The sequence below is a fragment of the Panulirus ornatus genome, chromosome 2, assembly GCF_036320965.1.
Source record: "Panulirus ornatus isolate Po-2019 chromosome 2, ASM3632096v1, whole genome shotgun sequence".
NCBI classification, from domain to species: domain Eukaryota; kingdom Metazoa; phylum Arthropoda; class Malacostraca; order Decapoda; family Palinuridae; genus Panulirus; species Panulirus ornatus.
In genome coordinates, this window is record NC_092225.1 from 74183435 (window position 1) to 74202407 (window position 18973).

At 40.2% G+C, this 18973-nt stretch overlaps 1 protein-coding gene across 1 annotated transcript in view; it reads left to right on the forward strand.

Moving 5' to 3' along the window:
- Positions 1–8905, forward strand: part of LOC139757234 (uncharacterized) — an 84073-nt gene extending 75168 nt beyond the window's left edge. The window contains exon 10 of the mRNA XM_071677482.1: positions 8676–8905. Within this exon, the coding sequence (XP_071533583.1) occupies positions 8676–8774 (99 nt within the window). The 3' untranslated portion in view covers positions 8775–8905. The remainder of the gene's footprint in view (positions 1–8675) is intronic.
- The last annotated feature ends 10068 nt before the right edge of the window (positions 8906–18973 follow it).

Sequence of the window (18973 nt, forward strand, 5' to 3'; positions counted from 1 at the left end):
ATATATATATATAATTATATATATTATCCCTGGGGATAGGGGAGAAAGAATTCATTCCAAGCATTCCTCACGTGTCGTAGAAGGCGACTAAAGGGGACGGGAGCGGGGGGCCAGAAACCCTCCCCTCCTTGAATTTTTACTTTCTAAAAGGGGAAACAGAAGAAGGAGCCACGTGGGGAGTGCTCATCCTCCTCGAAGGCTCAGATTGGGGTGTCTAAATGTGTGTGGATGTAACCAAGATGAGAAAAAAGGAGAGATAGGTAGTATGTTTCAGGAAAGGAACCTGGATGTTTTGGCTCTGAGTGAAACGAAGCTCAAGGGTAAAGGGGAAGAGTGGTTTGGGAATGTCTTGGGAGTAAACTCAGGTTAGTGAGAGGACAAGAGCAAGGGAAGGAGTAGCACTACTCCTGGAACAGGAGTTGTGGGAGTATGTGATAGAGTGTAAGAAAGTAAATTCTAGATTGATATGGGTAAAACTGAAAGTTGATGGAGAGAGATGGGTGATTATTGGTGCATATGCACCTGGGCATGAGAAGAAAGATCATGAGAGGCAAGTGTTTTGGGAGCAGCTGAATGAGTGTGTTAGTGGTTTTGATGCACAAGACCGGGTTATAGTGATGGGTGATTTGAATGCAAAGGTGTGTAATGTGACAGTTGAGGGAATAATTGGTTTACATGGGGTGTTCAGTGTTGTAAATGGAAATGGTGAAGAGCTTGTAGATTTATGTGCTGAAAAAGGACTGGTGATTGGGAATACTTGGTTTAAAAAGCGACATATGCATAAGTATGTGTATGTAAGTAGGAGAGATTTCCAGAGAGCGTTATTATATTACGTGTTAATTGTGCATGCCTGCACAGCTTTCCATGGTTTGCCCCAGACGCTTCACGTGCCTTGATTCGGTCCACTGACGGCGCGTCGACCCCGGTGTGCCACATCGCTCCAGCTCACTCTATTCCTTGCCCTCCTTTCACCCTCCTGCATGTTCGGGCCCCGATCACACAAAATCTTTTTCGCTCCATCTTTCCACCTCCAATTTGGTCTCCCTCTTCTCCTCGTTCCCTCCACCTCCGACACGTGTGTTCTCTTGGTCAATCTTTCCTCACTCGTTCTCTCCATGTGCCCGAACCATTTCGGGGCACCCTCTTCTGCTCTCTCAACCACGCTCTTTTTATTTCCACACATCTCTCTTACCCTTGCGTTGCTTACTCGATCAGACCACCTCACACCACACGTTGTCCTCAGACATCTCGTTTCCAGCACATCCATCCTCCTGCGCACAACTCTGTCCATGGCCCACGCCTTGCGACCGTGCAACGTTGTTGGAGCCACTGTTCCTTCAGGCGTGCCCATTTTTGCTTTCCGAGATGATGTTCTCGGCTTCCGCGCGTTCTTCGGGGCTCCCAGAGTTTTCGCCCCCTCCCCCACCCTGTGGTCCGCTTCCGCCTCCGTGGTTCCGTCCGCTGCCGGGTCCACTCCCGGATGTCTGGGGCACTTCGCTTCCTCCAGTTTTTCTCCGTTCAAGCTCGCCTCCCAGTTGACTTGGCCCTCAGCCCTGCTGTGCCTGGTGACCTTGCTCTTATATATATATAGAGGAGAATGTAAATGTCTGTTTTCTTTTCCTTCATGCATTTGTGCTGTTTCCTGTGGGGCAGGGTGGCTTCAGGAATGGATGAAGGTGAGCAAGAATGAATATGTACGTGTGTGTGTATATATATATATACATGTATATATGTTATATATATCCCTGGGGATAGGGGAGAAAGAATACTTCCCACGTATTCCCTGCGTGTCGTAGAAGGCGACTAAAAGGGGAGGGAGCGGGGGGCTGGAACTCCTCCCCTCTCACTTTTTTTTTTAATTTTCCAAAAGAGGGAACAGAGAAGGGGCCCAGGTGAGGATATTCCCTCAAGGGCCCAGTCCTCTGTTCTCACCGCTACCTCGCTAATGCGGGAAATGGCGAATAGTATGAAAGAAAAGAAAAGAATTGATAGGCGTGCAAAAGAGAGACTTCTGGATGTTAATGTGCTGAGAGGTGCAACTTGAGGGATGTCTGATCATTATCTTGTGGAAGCGAAGGTGAAGATTTGTAGGGGTTTTCAGAAAAGAAGAGAGAATGTTGGGGTGAAGAGAGTGGTGAGAGTAAGTGTGCTCGGGAAGGAGACTTGTGTGAGGAAGTACCAAGAGAGACTGAGTACAGAATGGAAAAAGGTGAGAGCAAAGGAGGTAAGGGGAGTGGGGGAGGAATGGGATGTATTTAGGGAAGCAGTGATGGCTTGCGCAAAAGATGCTTTTGGCATGAGAAGCGTGGGAGGTGGGTTGATTAGAAAGGGTAGTGAGTGGTGGGATGAAGAAGTAAGTTTATTAGTGAAAGAGAAGAGAGAGGCATTTGGACGATTTTTGCAGGGAAAAAATGCAAATGAGTGGGTGATGTATAAAAGAAAGAGGCAGAAGGTCAAGAGAAAGGTGCAAGAGGTGAAAAAGAGGGCAAATGAGAGTTGGGGTGAGAGAGTATCATTAAATTTTAGGGAGAATAAAAAGATGTTTTGGAAGGAGGTAAATATAGTGCATAAGACAAGGGAGTAAATGGGAACTTCAGTGAAGGGGGCTAATGGGGAGGTGATAACAAGTAGTGGTGATGTGAGAAGGAGATGGAGTGAGTATTTTGAAGGTTTGTTGAATGTGTTTGATGATAGAGTGGCAGATATAGGGTGTTTTGGTCGAGGTGGTGTGCAAAGTGAGAGGGTTAGGGAAAATAATTTGGTAAACAGAGAAGAGGTAGTAAAAGCTTTGCGGAAGATGAAAGCCGGCAAGGCAGCAGGTTTGGATGGTATTGCAGTGGAATTTATTAAAAAAGGGGGTGACTGTGTTGTTGACTGGTTGGTAAGGTTATTTAATGTATGTATGATTCATGGTAAGGTGCCTGAGGATTGGCGGAATGCTTGCATAGTGCTATTGTACAAAGGCAAAGGGGATAAGAGTGAGTGCTCAAATTACAGAGGTATAAGTTTGTTGAGTATTCCTGGTAAATTATATGGGAGGGTATTGATTGAGAGGGTGAAGGCATGTACAGAGCATCAGATTGGGGAAGAGCAGTGTGGTTTCAGAAGTGGTAGAGGATGTGTGGATCAGGGGTTTGCTTTGAAGAATGTATGTGAGAAATACTTAGAAAAGCAAATGGATTTGTATGTAGCATTTATGGATCTGGAGAAGGCATATGATAGAGTTGATAGAGATGCTCTGTTGAAGGTATTAAGAATATATGGTGTGGGAGGCAAGTTGTTAGAAGCAGTGAAAAGTTTTTATCGAGGATGTAAGGCATGTGTACATGTAGGAAGAGAGGAAAGTGATTGGTTCTCAGTGAATGTAGGTTTGCGGTAGGGGTGTGTGATGTCTCCATGGTTGTATAATTTGTTTATGGATGGGGTTGTTAGGGAGGTGAATGGAAGAGTTTTGGAAAGAGGGGCAAGTATGCAGTCTGTTGTGGATGAGAAAGCGTGGGAAGTGAGTCAGTTGTTGTTCGCTGATGATACAGCGCTGGGGGCTGATTCATGTGAGAAACTGCAGAAGCTGGTGACTGAGTTCGGTAAAGTGTGTGAAAGAAGAAAGTTAAGAGTAAATGTGAATAAGAGCAAGGTTATTAGGTACAGTAGGGTTGATGGCCAAGTCAATTGGGAGGTAAGTTTGAATGTAGAAAAACTGGAGGAAGTAAAGTGTTTTAGATATCTGGGAGTGGATCTGGCAGCGGATGGAACCATGGAAGCGGAAGTGAATCATGGGGGGGGGGGGGGGGGGGGGGGGGGGGGGGGGGGGGATTCTGGGTATGTTTGAAGGAACAGGGGTTACAGCAATGTTGTATGGTTGCGAGGCGTGGGCTATAGATAGAGTTGTGCACAGGAGGGTGGATGTGCTGGAAATGAGATGTTTGAGGACAATATGTGGTGTGAGGTGGTTTGATCGAGTAAGTAATGTAAGGGTAAGAGAGATGTGTGGAAATAAAAAGAGCGTGGTTGAGAGAGCAGAAGAGGGTGTTTTGAAATGGTTTGGTCACATGGAGAGAATGAGTGAGGAAAGATTGACCAAGAGGATATATGTGTCATAGGTGGAGGGAACGAGGAGAAGTGGGAGACCAAATTGGAGGTGGAAAGATGGAGTGAAAAAGATTTTGAGTGATCGGGGCCTAAACATGCAGGAGGGTGAAAGGCGTGCTAGGAATAGAGTGAACTGGAATGATGTGGTATACCAGGGTCGACGTGCTGTCAATGGATTGAACCAGGACATGTGAAGCGTCTGGGGTAAACCATGGAAAGTTTCTGTGGGGCCTGGATGTGGAAAGGGAGCTGTGGTTTCGGTGCATTATTACATGACAGCTAGAGACTGAGTGTGAACAAATGGTGCCTTTGTTGTCTTTCCTAGCGCTACCTCGCACACATGAGGGGGGAGAGGGTTGTTATTCCATGTGTGGCGGGGTGGCGATGGGAATAAATAAAGGCAGACAGTGTGAATTATGTACATGTGTATATATGTATATGTCTGTGTGTGTATATATATGTGTACATTGAGATGTATAGGTAAGTATATATGCGTGTGTGGACGTGTATGTGTGTACATGTGCATGTGAGTGGGTTGGGCCATTCTTTCGTCTGTTTCCTTGCGCTACCTCGCTAACGCGGGAGACAGCGACAAAGCAAAATAAAAAAAAAAGATATATATATATATATATATATATATATATATATATATATATATATATATATATATATATATATATATATATATATATTATATTTTTTTTTATTTATTATACTTTGTCGCTGTCTCCCGCGTTTGCGAGGTAGCGCAAGGAAACAGACGAAAGAAATGGCCCAACCCCCCCCCCCATACACATGTATATACATACGTCCACACACTCAAATATACATACCTACACAGCTTTCCATGGTTTACCCCAGACGCTTCACATGCCTTGATTCAATCCACTGACAGCACGTCAACCCCGGTATACCACATCGCTCCAATTCACTCTATTCCTTGCCCTCCTTTCACCCTCCTGCATGTTCAGGCCCCGATCACACAAAATCTTTTTCACTCCATCTTTCCACCTCCAATTTGGTCTCCCTCTTCTCCTCGTTCCCTCCACCTCCGACACATATATCCTCTTGGTCAATCTTTCCTCACTCATTCTCTCCATGTGCCCAAACCACTTCAAAACACCCTCTTCTGCTCTCTCAACCACGCTCTTTTTATTTCCACACATCTCTCTTACCCTTACGTTACTCACTCGATCAAACCACCTCACACCACACATTGTCCTCAAACATCTCATTTCCAGCACATCCATCCTCCTGCGCACAACTCTATCCATAGCCCACGCCTCGCAACCATACAACATTGTTGGAACCACTATTCCTTCAAACATACCCATTTTTGCTTTCCGAGATAATGTTCTCGACTTCCACACATTCTTCAAGGCCCCCAGAATTTTCGCCCCCTCCCCCACCCTATGATCCACTTCCGCTTCCATGGTTCCATCCGCTGCCAGATCCACTCCCAGATATCTAAAACACTTCACTTCCTCCAGTTTTTCTCCATTCAAACTCACCTCCCAATTGACTTGACCCTCAACCCTACTGTACCTAATAACCTTGCTCTTATTCACATTTACTCTTGACTTTCTTCTTCCACACACTTTACCAAACTCAGTCACCAGCTTCTGCAGTTTCTCACATGAATCAGCCACCAGCGCTGTATCATCAGCGAACAACAACTGACTCACTTCCCAAGCTCTCTCATCCCCAACAGACTTCATACTTGCCCCTCTTTCCAAAACTCTTGCATTTACCTCCCTAACAACCCCATCCATAAACAAATTAAACAACTATGGAGACATCACACACCCCTGCCGCAAACCTACATTCACTGAGAACCAATCACTTTCCTCTCTTCCTACACGTACACATGCCTTACATCCTCGATAAAAACTTTTCACTGCTTCTAACAATTTTCCTCCCACACCATATATTCTTAATATATATATATATTTTTTTTTTATTATTATTATACTTTGTCGCTGTCTCCCGCGTTTGCGAGGTAGCGCAAGGAAACAGACGAAAGAAATGGCCCAACCCCCCCATACACATGTATATACATACGTCCACACACGCAAATATACATACCTACACAGCTTTCCATGGTTTACCCCAGACGCTTCACATGCCTTGATTCAATCCACTGACAGCACGTCAACCCCGGTATACCACATCGCTCCAATTCACTCTATTCCTTGCCCTCCTTTCACCCTCCTGCATGTTCAGGCCCCGATCACACAAAATCTTTTTCACTCCATCTTTCCACCTCCAATTTGGTCTCCCTCTTCTCCTCGTTCCCTCCACCTCCGACACATATATCCTCTTGGTCAATCTTTCCTCACTCATTCTCTCCATGTGCCCAAACCACTTCAAAACACCCTCTTCTGCTCTCTCAACCACGCTCTTTTTATTTCCACACATCTCTCTTACCCTTACGTTACTCACTCGATCAAACCACCTCACACCACACATTGTCCTCAAACATCTCATTTCCAGCACATCCATCCTCCTGCGCACAACTCTATCCATAGCCCACACCTCGCAACCATACAACATTGTTGGAACCACTATTCCTTCAAACATACCCATTTTTGCTTTCCGAGATAATGTTCTCGACTTCCACACATTCTTCAAGGCCCCCAGAATTTTTCGCCCCCTCCCCCACCCTATGATCCACTTCCGCTTCCATGGTTCCATCCGCTGCCAGATCCACTCCCAGATATCTAAAACACTTCACTTCCTCCAGTTTTTCTCCATTCAAACTCACCTCCCAATTGACTTGACCCTCAACCCTACTGTACCTAATAACCTTGCTCTTATTCACATTTACTCTTAACTTTCTTCTTCTACACACTTTACCAAACTCAGTCACCAGCTTCTGCAGTTTCTCACATGAATCAGCCACCAGCGCTGTATCATCAGCAAACAACAACTGACTCACTTCCCAAGCTCTCTCATCCCCAACAGACTTCATACTTGCCCCTCTTTGCAAAACTCTTGCATTTACCTCCCTAACAACCCCATCCATAAACAAATTAAAAAACCATGGAGACATCACACACCCCTGCCGCAAACCTACATTCACTGAGAACCAATCACTTTCCTCTCTTCCTACACGTACACATGCCTTACATCCTCGATAAAAACTTTTCACTGCTTCTAACAACTTTCCTCCCACACCATATATTCTTAATACCTTCCACAGAGCATCTCTATCAACTCTATCATATGCCTTCTCCAGATCCATAAATGCTACATACAAATCCATTCGCCCATACAAGTATTTCGTCCACAACGCATATACATCTCACAAGTCCATTACACCAGACCTCACATGCCTTATCACCACTGCACTCAACCGGTTACACTGCTCATTCCTCTATTCCTTGCCTCTTTCACATGCCTGCTTCACCCTCACAAATCTTTTTACCCTCTTTCACCTCATATTTGGTCTCCCACTTATACCTCGTTCCCTACACTCACACTATATCCCTTGGTCAATCTTTATCACTCATTTATCATGTGCAAATAACTTCAATACTTTCACTATTTCTTCTCATCAGTGTTTTTATTTCACATTTTATAGGTACTTACTCGATAACACTAACACCTTTTCATCCACACAAGTCATCAAGTTCCAAGCACCATTATGGCACACTTATCACCATAAGCACAAAGCAACAAAAAACAGTCGAGGAACAATAGTTCTTCAAATCCCATTATTTATTTCAGATAATATTTCGACTTCAACATTCTTCAGCCCATGATTTAATATGATAGTCCATTTTATTTACAGACTTAAAATATGCAGTATGTGGACAGTAATATTCATCCTGTTTATGTAACCATTAAATATCAATGGACTTGGGGCCCTCAATGTACGTATAATGGGTTATCAATTTATCTAACTTTTTGCTTCACACACTTTAAATCAGCCAGTTCTGGTTTCCCATATCACTCACCCGCGGCTTGTTCATGAAAAAAGCTGTCACTTCCCAAGCTCTCTAAGACATCATATTTTCTTTCCTTCATTTCAAAACTCCAGGCAGTAAAAATTAAAAAACCATGGAGCATACAAGCCACACTAATTGGACAACACTTCCTGATCTTCTCGTACATATGGCATTTTCTCAAAAATGTTCATTGTCTTTCTAAGAAACAGTTCTCCACACACTCACAAGTCTTTACCATTCCCGAGCACCTATCAACTCTATATATGCTTCTCAATCCTATGCTGACATAACAAATCAACCTAAGTGAATTAACAACTTCAAAGCAAACACCTGATCCACACATCCTCTACCACTTCTGAAACCACACTGCTCTTCCCCAATCTGATGCTCTGTACATGCCTTCACCCTCTCAATCAATACCCTCCCATATAATTTACCAGGAATACTCAACAAACTTATACCTCTGTAATTTGAGCACTCACTCTTATCCCCTTTGCCTTTGTATATATATATATATATATATATATATATACATATGCTTTAGCACTATTCATTTTGCATTAGTGTAATGTTAGTTTTGACATTAAAGGTAGCTTAACATAGGTATAGGATTAACTTTCTTTATTCATTCCACAGGGCAAAGTCAGTGGACAGAGTACCAAAGCACCGATTGAGTGGTACAGTACACCTAAACAGAAGAGACAAAAGAACAGAATCAAAGAGGCTAAAGAATAGTTTCCATGATCTGATTAAAATTTAAATTTATAAGTAAATTTCAATTATGAACATTCCTTCACATGATTAATATGATAGGTACCATTTAATTGACAGATTTAAGATATGCAGGTATGTGGACAGTAATTGATTAAGTACTGTTAAGTAACAATTAAGGGTATTATAATAGGGCTTGGGGCCCCAGATGTAAGTGGAAATGGGGAAAAGCTTATCAAGTTTTGTGCTTCAAGAGTGAGTGGTAATCAGGAGTACGTGGTTTAACCCAATCACTACAGCTGGTACATATGTGTCTGAAAAATAGCGTCACTGCAGCTGGTGCATATATGGTTTCTTCATTCAAAACTCCAGGGCAGGAAAAATTGGTGATAGAAGGCCTAATTGGCAACACTCATGATGTTGCTGTAAGTTATGGGCATTTTCTCAAAATGTGTCATTGTGCTTGATCATAGCAGAGAGGACAGTTCTACAACAGCAGGCTACTGCCACACCAGTCATTCCATCCCCTGACCCCACTAATTATGCTGATAATCTTGCTGGATATAACACAAATCAACTAAGTGAATTAACAAAAGAAGATGAATTTCCAGTGAGTAGAGGTGAGAGGTGTAGTGATTATGGGGGAGATGGTGAGGGTGCACATAATTTGCATCCATCTCCACCAAAGCAAACATGGCTGCAAGTGCTGGGAATGAAGGAGGAGGCTGGACATGGGACTGGCAGGCTACATCATTCATGCTAATGCTTGATTCCTCAAATTCAGGAATAGCAATTGCTTCGTCAGTGAATGATAAATCACAGGAATGTGATGTTTTTGAAGTCCTTAACACATGTAATAGAAAACATTGAGGGGGAAACAAATAGATATCAGTATCTCAAGGAAACATTACCTCCATTGTCACTTTATTTTAGGCTGGCTAAATAGACTGTAATTACCTATTTTTACTCTATGGGGTGGGAGTTTTACACTCTTGGGGCCCCATCTCTTAAAAATTTTCTACCACCATACAACCTCTTAAATTTAGGTATGGCCTGTGTATTAGCCAATTTCTTGGTAAATCCTTTTCATTTGTCCACCTCTCATACTATAAAAGTATTTCTTTTCATTTTTATTTACAAGTGTTTTACTGTATTTAATGCAATGTCCTTTGCTTGCTTTGCTCCTACATCTCTCAAAGATATGTCTAGAGTCCACATCTTTGATCTTTTTCTAAACCTTTAAAGGTTGTGATCAGGTCACCTTCATTCTTTTCCCTTCCAAAGTTGGTAAATTTAAAGCCTCTAGTCTTTTCATGTAGCTTAGATCTCTTAATTCTAGTACTGTCTTTGTTGCCCTCCTCTGGACCTTCTCTATGAATTTTTTTGTGCTTCCTTAGGTGCAGTGACCAAACTTGAGAAGCATATTCTAGTTTTGACATTATGAATAATATGAATAGCTTGCTATGTATTTCCATGTTCATATGCTTGAAAGCTGTTCTGATATTTGTGAGCAGACAGTTTGGCTACCTAATTATTCTCGTAAAATGGGACTCTGGCAACAGGTTAGGGGTGATGTAGACTCCCAAGTCCTTCTCACACAGAGAATCCTGAAGACTTATTTTCTGCTAGGTGGTAATCATATTGAGGCTGTCTTTTGCTTTGTCCTGTCCTCTTTACATTTGCTCAGGTAAAATTTCAACAAGCATGTTTCATACCAATTTTTGGAGTCTGTTTAGGTTCCCTTGTAAGCTGATGCAATCTTCTTTGCTTTTCACTACCCTCATGACCTCTGCATTATGTGCAAACATATTCAGGTATGATTCCATACTTTCAGGCAAGTCATTGATATAGATAAAGAAGTGTAATGGTCCCATAACCGAACCTTATGGCAGTGCACTGTTGGCACCTCAACCCATTTGAAGAAGGCTCCTCTAACATGCATCCTTGTTCCCTCCTACTGAGATAATCGTCCATCAGATAGTCCACCTAGTCCACTCAGTTCCAGGACTGAGCTCACTCCCTTGTAAAACTTTAAGACTTCCTTTCCCTGAAACCATGCTGTCTCTCGCTTAGGAAGTTTCTTCTCCATAGAAAGTCATCCACTTCCTTTCTAATAACCTTTTTTAAAACCTTACACCACACTTCTTTTCTATATTAAGGTAAGAAGTTTACCCTTTTCCATTCCCTGAGCTCTATGCCTTTGTGCAGTGACAATTTGAACAGCAGTTTGTGGTAGTGTTTTTCACTGTGAAAACAATTTGTGAACTTAACATTCAGTTCCTCACATCCTTTCAGCACCCTCTACAATTTTTGTTTTACTGAATCCCATAGCCCGATTAACCACTTGTTATCTGACAACAGACTCATCATGAATTAGTGGAAAAGTTTTTGATATTCACCTGCCATGTCCACAATATTCTTTACAAAATTCTTCCTTAGTTTTCTTACTCATTCACAAGTTCCCATAACATCTCAAGACATTTTCTCTCTGGTGTTTTCATCTCTAGTCTCTTTTTCACTTTCATTCCTAACCTTTTCTGTGTGATGATTCTGAAGTCAATGCAAAATGAAACAATATATGACTGTTGGACGATGAATGATGAGTACGATATGAAGATTTTAGAAAGCTTATATCATGACTGCTTTCTTCAACTCCTGCAAGTTAGACATTTAGTTGACAATAAACAACTTGTGTACAAGAATGTGATAAGTTGCAGAAAATCTGGCCAATTCTTGAACATATATACACAAATTTCCAGATGAAGTTCATGCCTTTTTAAGACATAAGCAAAAGTGATAGTTTAGTGCTGTAGAGAGGTTATCTGGCAAATGTCCTCCTGAATGCAAGACTGTGTTCAAGTACACATAGTAAGTTATAAGTAATTTTATATCATGTAAAAACATTTATAGTAAGTTATAAGTAATTTTATATCATGTAAAAACATTTAAGTATATAAAGCTGTTACTACACTCACAAGAAAATTACATGTGGAAGCAAAAACATCCTACTGTTATATTGTGTATCTGCCAGTGCAGATAAAGCTGATCAGCCTTGAAAGTATGTACATTTTGATGGTGAATGAATAGCCAGGTCCAGCACAGTCCTATATTGTTGGGATTAGGAGAGGGCACACTATTCATTTTTTCATTACCAGATATGCTTATTATCATTTTATAGATTTGTGTAATTATTACTGCTTGGGGTAGACCATAGAATTAACCAGCTGTAGTGAATGGGTTGAGAAAAGATGCATGCATGTGTATATAGGTGAATGGGGCTGGGAGGAAAGAGTTTTAATGCAATAATGTGGTATACCGGGGTTGACGTGCTGTCAGTGGATTGAAGCAGGGCATGTGAAGCGTCTGGGGTAAACCATGGAAAGCTGTGTAGGTATGTATATTTGCGTGTGTGGACGTATGTATATACATGTGTATGGGGGGGGGGGGTTGGGCCATTTCTTTCGTCTGTTTCCTTGCGCTACCTCGCAAACGCGGGAGACAGCGACAAAGTATATAAATAAAATAAATATTTGTTAAATGATAAGTGTGCATAAGAGAGGTTTGTGGAATACTAAGAGGGCAGCAGGTGGAACATCTCATCACTTCTTGGTGTAGGTAAGAGTGAGACTACATGGTAGATTTGAGAAAAGAGAAAATGACATAAAAGAAGTGGTGAAAGTGAGCAAATCTGGAAAGGCTACCACTGTGCAGAGAAAGCAGGAGTGGAAGCTGTTTTTGGAAGCAGTGCTATAGTGTGCTGAGGAATGTATGGCATACAGAGGATGGGATGTGAAAGTATGAGAGATAGAATAAGGTAGTAAAATTGTTAGTAAAACAAAGACGGTTGATGAGTGGGTGGAATTGCATGGAAGCATTGAGAATATATAGAAGTATGTAGAAAAATCACTTGATATAAGCTGCAAGTAGGAAAATCACTTAATGTAAGTCCTAATAGCCTATGAGGAAGTAATGTACTAAATGACATTATGATACTGACTACAGAATTCTTGAAAATAGATGACTTTGGAACAAAACATATAGAAAAAATCTTACCTTCCTCCACCTCTTCTGACAGAAACAGCCAGAATTATAAAAAGAAAAAAATGGGGAAAACACCACTTATTGTTGAAGTAAAAGGAGCCTGATATTTTACAGAATAAGAATAAAATGTATATAATATTGACTGTGATCTATAATATTGACCATTATTTACATAGTGAACAAGACGAGTATAAGAAATGGTTGTGGAAAGTCAAGAGTTAAAAAAGGGGGCAAATTAGAAGACAGAGGGTATCACTGAACTGAAGAGGAAATAAGGAAATATTTTGGAGGGTGAACAGTGCAAGAACAAAAGGACATCAAGAAAAGCAAATAGGGAAGTGGTGACAGAACAAGATGTGAAAAGGAGATGCAGTGAGAATTTGGGGGATTACTGTATGTGGTAGTCGATAGGTACGTGTATGTGGTATGTTTGGGATGCAGAGTAAGAGAGTAATGGGAACTGGGATGGTGAAAAGAGAAGAGGAAGTGAAAGCCTTATGCAAGAAGAAATGTAAATGTAAAAAGTCAAAGAGGGTAATAGTGAAGATGTTAGATTAGCCAATTTGATGTATGAATGGTCAAAGTGTGGTCCCTGAGGACTGATAGAGCCCTTTGTATGTGCCTACATGAAGAGGCACGATATGAAAATGAATTTTTGATTTGTAGGGTATGGTTGGTTAGTTTATTATTTGGGCTGTAGCACTATCAACTACCTGGGTCATTGACACATTCCCTAAAGACAGAGCATATACACTTGTGTAATTTTTTCTGTTTACTGTGAGTGGGACATACACACCTTGCTAATCTTTTTCTTTGCAGCTAGGGCATTTATCTGCAGCCATTATACTTTTAGTGGCATTCTGTGGATTGTTTCCAGATACTATAGCTTAAGGTTTTTCCATTTACTGATCATTATATATGGAGAGATCAAGGTAGCCTGGATGAGATCTGCACTCTCACGTTATGTACAAATTTTTGAAAATGTCACTCTTACAAGATATTAGGTATGGTATGAAAACCTTTATTAATCATATTTCTTTCTGACAAAATTACATAAAAAATCACACACCTCTACATTTGCCTGAAAATACTCCTAGAGTTCCTTATACACCTAGTAATGGAGCAATATAAACTAAAGGATACATAGCAAATGTATGTAATGTTTCACCATGTCAAGTTATTCATCATTTTATTAAGAAAACCTTTTCTAGTTAACTGTAATAACAAACTAGGGGAGATAATCTTTTAGAATATTTGAGAATATTCAGCACAGAGTGTATCCCTGAATATTATGACTGCTGCAGTGCAAGGGATAAGGCCACCAAGGTCAGGTTATAACCACCACTTGAATGATCTTTAACACCTTTAGGTTTGGTGCATGGGATAATGGTGATTGATACCATGTTGTCATGCACAAGGAGTGACTGAAGATATCACTAAGTACAATGCTTACATTGCCAGTGAAGTGTTTCATGAGGAAGTCTGATATGTTATCAGGGCATTTTACAGGGGAGTTGTTAAGGTTTTAACCAAGTTTGATTGTCAGCGGGAATGAAGCAAATGTTTCAGGGTGGATTTTGTGTTATTTTTTCATTGTTGTAATGCGACTTTGGTTTGTGGCTAATATTTTAATGGTGCTTCTTAAGTAAGTTGCTGTGATCTTTGGGAGAAGGAATGTTGTAGGTTTAGGTTAAAAGTGATGTGTGATGTGAGAAATTTCTTTATCATTCTCTCAAACTGGGTGTTTTTGTGTTTGTGATTTATTGACTTCCAGAATGAGTGTCATTGTACTATTTGTTTTTCAGTGATTAAGGTTTATGGAGTTGTTCAGTCGTGGTCAGTATAATGATGTGTGGTTTTGTGTGAGCGTGCTTCTTTGCTTTGTGAGGTATGCAGTGCATGGGGAGAAAGTTGAGTTATATTGCTTTCTATGTCCTTGTACAGGTATGTGCTTTTTGCAGGTTTGGGTGATGGTGTCTTTTAAATATAAGCTGGCCATTTTTTTTTTCTAATTACCTAGATTGTACTGTAGAGGGGCCTCTTTAATATTCTCTGTTTTCACTCAAACTTCTGTATGCTATCAGCATGTGCTGTGACCTCTTTCACTTCATTCCACTCATTCACTGTCATGTTATAAAAGTATTTCTTTACATTTATTCTTTTTCTACTAAATTTCTTGCTTAATTTCATGTTAAAGCATCTGTTTTTATTCTGTCCATACATCTTTCAAAGAACTGCTCACTTCCTATGTCACTGCTCAGGTTTAAAACCTTAAAGGTTATGATCATGTCGACCCTCACTCTTTTCTCTCCCATGGTGGATAAATATAAGGTTTCTAATATCCACACTAGCTCCCTTGGGGAGGTGTGGAGATAGATTTCCTGTAACTCATCCTTCTTAATTTTGTTACCATCTTTGTTGCCATTTCTCTGGGCCTTGTATGCCAGTTCTTTGTGTTCTTTAGGTATGGTGACCAAACCTGAAAAGTGAATTCTCATTCTGACCTTATGTAGGATATGAACAGCTTGCTGAAGTGCCATATCCTTATATGTACTTGAGTGCTATTCCAGTACGTGCTATCAGACAGTTTGTCTCAGTGTTCTAATATGGGACTCTGATGACAGGTAAATGACAATGTCAACTCCTATGTCCCTCTCATATAACAGATTCTTGCATCTTTGTTACTGTAATTACCTATTTGCACTGTACAAGAAGGGAGTTTTACACTCATGGGTCCCTGTCTCTTGAACATTCACTACTATCATACAACTTTTTAAATTTGTGTATGCTATCTTCATTTGTTTCATTCATCCACAATTCTTATACAATAAAAGAAATACTATAGATCTTTAACAAGTTTCTTGTACTCAGCCATTTTGTTTCATTCATCCACTATTCTTATACAATAAAAGAAGTACTATAGATCTTTAACAAGTTTCTTGCTTAATTCATTGTTATGTATTCTGGTTGCTCTATCCAGACATCTCTAAGAGGATTTTTCATTGTCAACATCATCAAACTGGTTTAAAAACTTAAAGATTGTGATCACATACCTATTCACTCTTCTCTCTTCCAAGGTGGGCAGATTCAAAGCCCCTTGCTATTCCTTGTAACTCAGCTCTCTTAATTCTGATACCATCATTGTTGTCCTCCTCTGGATCCTCCCTATTGGCTATCCATTTTGATTTTTGCTGCAAAAGTGGCTATTTCATTGCACACTCCTACACATCCTGTTGGCAGTGATACATAAGAGGATACACAGTGCACAAAAAATTCAGGGACTTGGCCTCAGTGATTGAAATACATTATAGGTTACATAGTACAAAAAGTGTTAATAAGGATTGGGCAACAATGAATAAATCATTCAGCAATTTACATGGTAAGTGAAGTTAAAAGCAGTTGAACATTGTTTAGATTATGTATCAACACAGATGACAAATAAACTATTTACAATGAGCAAAGTTATGAAACTTTTCAAGTATCCAAGGTAGAGAGAGCATTGTTATGCATGAAATTATAACAGAGTACGTGAAGTGTCCAGGATAAACCATGGAAAGGTCTGTGTGGCCTGGTTGTGGATAGAGAGCTGTGGTTTCAGTACATATGACAGCTAGAGCACTGATGTGAGTGGATGTGACCTTTCTTCGTCTGTTCCTGGCACTACCTTGCTAATGCAAGAAATGACAATGAAGTATGAAAAAAAATCTTTGTAATGTTTGGTAAGAATTATCTTTGAATTTACTGATTTTACAAAAGTTAATTATATAACATTACAGGGTGTAGGAGTAACTTCATTGCCATGTTTACATTTCATCTGTTCATTATCATCAGAAGGGGGCAAACTCCCATGAATATTTCTAGTCCAGGTGTCAATAAAATCACGGTGTCTATATATATATATATATATATATATATATACATCATTTATTATACTTTGTCGCTGTCTCCTGTGTTAGCAAGGTAGCGCAAGGAAACAGACAAGAGAATGGCCCAACTCACCCACATACACATATATATACATATACACCCAACACACACACATATACATACCTATACACTTCAACAAGGATTTTGTTTATGCTCTAAGTGATGTTTTAGGGCTACTTGCAGGGAGACCCAAGGAGTAATCATCTTCATCCTTCAAGGCAGAAGTTTTTGCAAGTTTGTCACACTAATCATGCATTCTGAGTCAAATATGTAATAAAACCTAGAGAAAGTGGACTCGAAGCCCAGCATGAGTAATTTGTTTATATGAATGTCTTGTTTCAGACAAGCATATTGTAGTCATAGTGAATCATGTTTAGTTCAGTTTGTGAAGAAAAAGAATCACTGACAATCAGACTATCAATCTTCGAGTGTCCAACCACTTCAAGAGTCATAAGGATAGCAGATAGTGCCATCTGAAGCATGGATGCCCAGTTATTAACCCTCGGTCTCAGGTCAATGTAAAAACCATGAGGATGTGTTACAACAATAACGCTATCAGCTGCACTAGTGATTTGTTGTAGGGACCCATTTCTATATATAATTTGTGGGAGATTATGTTCATTGGTAATGGGTTCAGTATGGTAATGAGCATAGTTATTGACTTTAATGTTAACTCAGGCTGTGACCTTAGCAGAAGCTTTGAGAAAAAGGTAGGGACAATGATAATGAAGAGGTTAATTTCCTGTAGGTCATTATAGTGTTAATGTTGTCTCTCTTGGTAGAATTTATGAATATCATACGTTTTAAGCTCATCAGCAGTTGTAGTGACCCATCTGGATGGATGTCCCATTTTGAAAAGTTCTAGAAGACATCTTTACATGGATTGGGATGTGTTTGTTTGATCATGTGGATCCCAATAAGAAGATTGATTCCAGTTATTCTGTCTCTGATACTAAGAAGATCAAGCTTTTTCCTTGTGATTAAAATCTTCATTGTTTTAGGGCAGCCAAGAATGATCCGCATAGATTCATTTTGCATTTTTCAAGCCCTCCAAGCTTTCTATCGAGCACAGAAGCAAACAGAGGCACAGTACAATCAGTCATACAATGGATGTAAGCAATCTACTTGATTCTAACTATTCAGACTGAGAACTCGGGTGCTTTGAGCCTCTCTACATTGGTGGTTAAGTCTACTTAAAACAGCAACAAAAATTGGTACGTCTAATAAAAAATACCAGTGTATTTGACAGTCTGTGACCAGAATCTTTCTGGTGACACCCCCTTATTTTGGAGGACATCGGTTGAGTTTTTTTTAGTTATGTCTGTAGAATTTACAAGCCTTAACCTTTCACAGGTATTTGATACATGGTGGAGTATAGTGAGTGAATTGGTATTTGATACATGATTGAGTATAGAGTGTATTGTACCCAGAGGTGTTTATAATGATGTCATCAACATTACAAAGTGTTTGGTAATCATGGGCATTAAGGACATTGAACAAGATGGGTCAAAATACACTCCCCTACAGAATATCAAATTCAAACTCTTTGATTTCATTTCTGTGTCCTTGCAAAAGAACAAAAGATTTTATGTTGGACAGGTAACCAGAGATCCAGTGCAAAGTCCAGCCTCCTATATCCATTTTAGCAAGTTCACACAGGATTACTTGTTAATTGACAATATCAGAAGCAAATTCAAGGTCCAGGAAGGTGGTGTAATTGTACTTTGTATGGAGGGTTGGGAATGCAATGATATACACTCTTTTTGTGCATAAAATCATAGAGGGTGGGAGACAGATGCTCTCTAGTTCTTTATGGAAGACGATGGAGTACCATCCTTTCAAAGGTTTTACATAAATAGTCTAGGTCTAAAATTATCAGGTTGGTTGGGTTTGAGTATTGGAATGATAAGGCTATTCGTCCAGGAGGTGGATAGAACTGTCACATAGCTCATGTTATACAGTGCAACATGGGGAATGCTGGGTACTTTGCATAGGAGCCATAAGATTTCATAGGTGATGCCTTTAGTTACTGCTGTATCAAGTTCAAGTTCAGTGAATAGGATTTTTCAACCATCGTGCTCTTTGTTCATTATGAAGCAGATTAGTATAACTGTGTTCATGTTTCAGATTCAGCTTAGCCTGCATCTTAGGTGGTAGATTTGCAAAACTGGAAGAAGTAGCTCAGGAGTTAAGTAAGTTGTTGGCTCTTTGTAAAGGGTTTAGATGGGAGACTTGACTGGTTTTAACCTTTAATT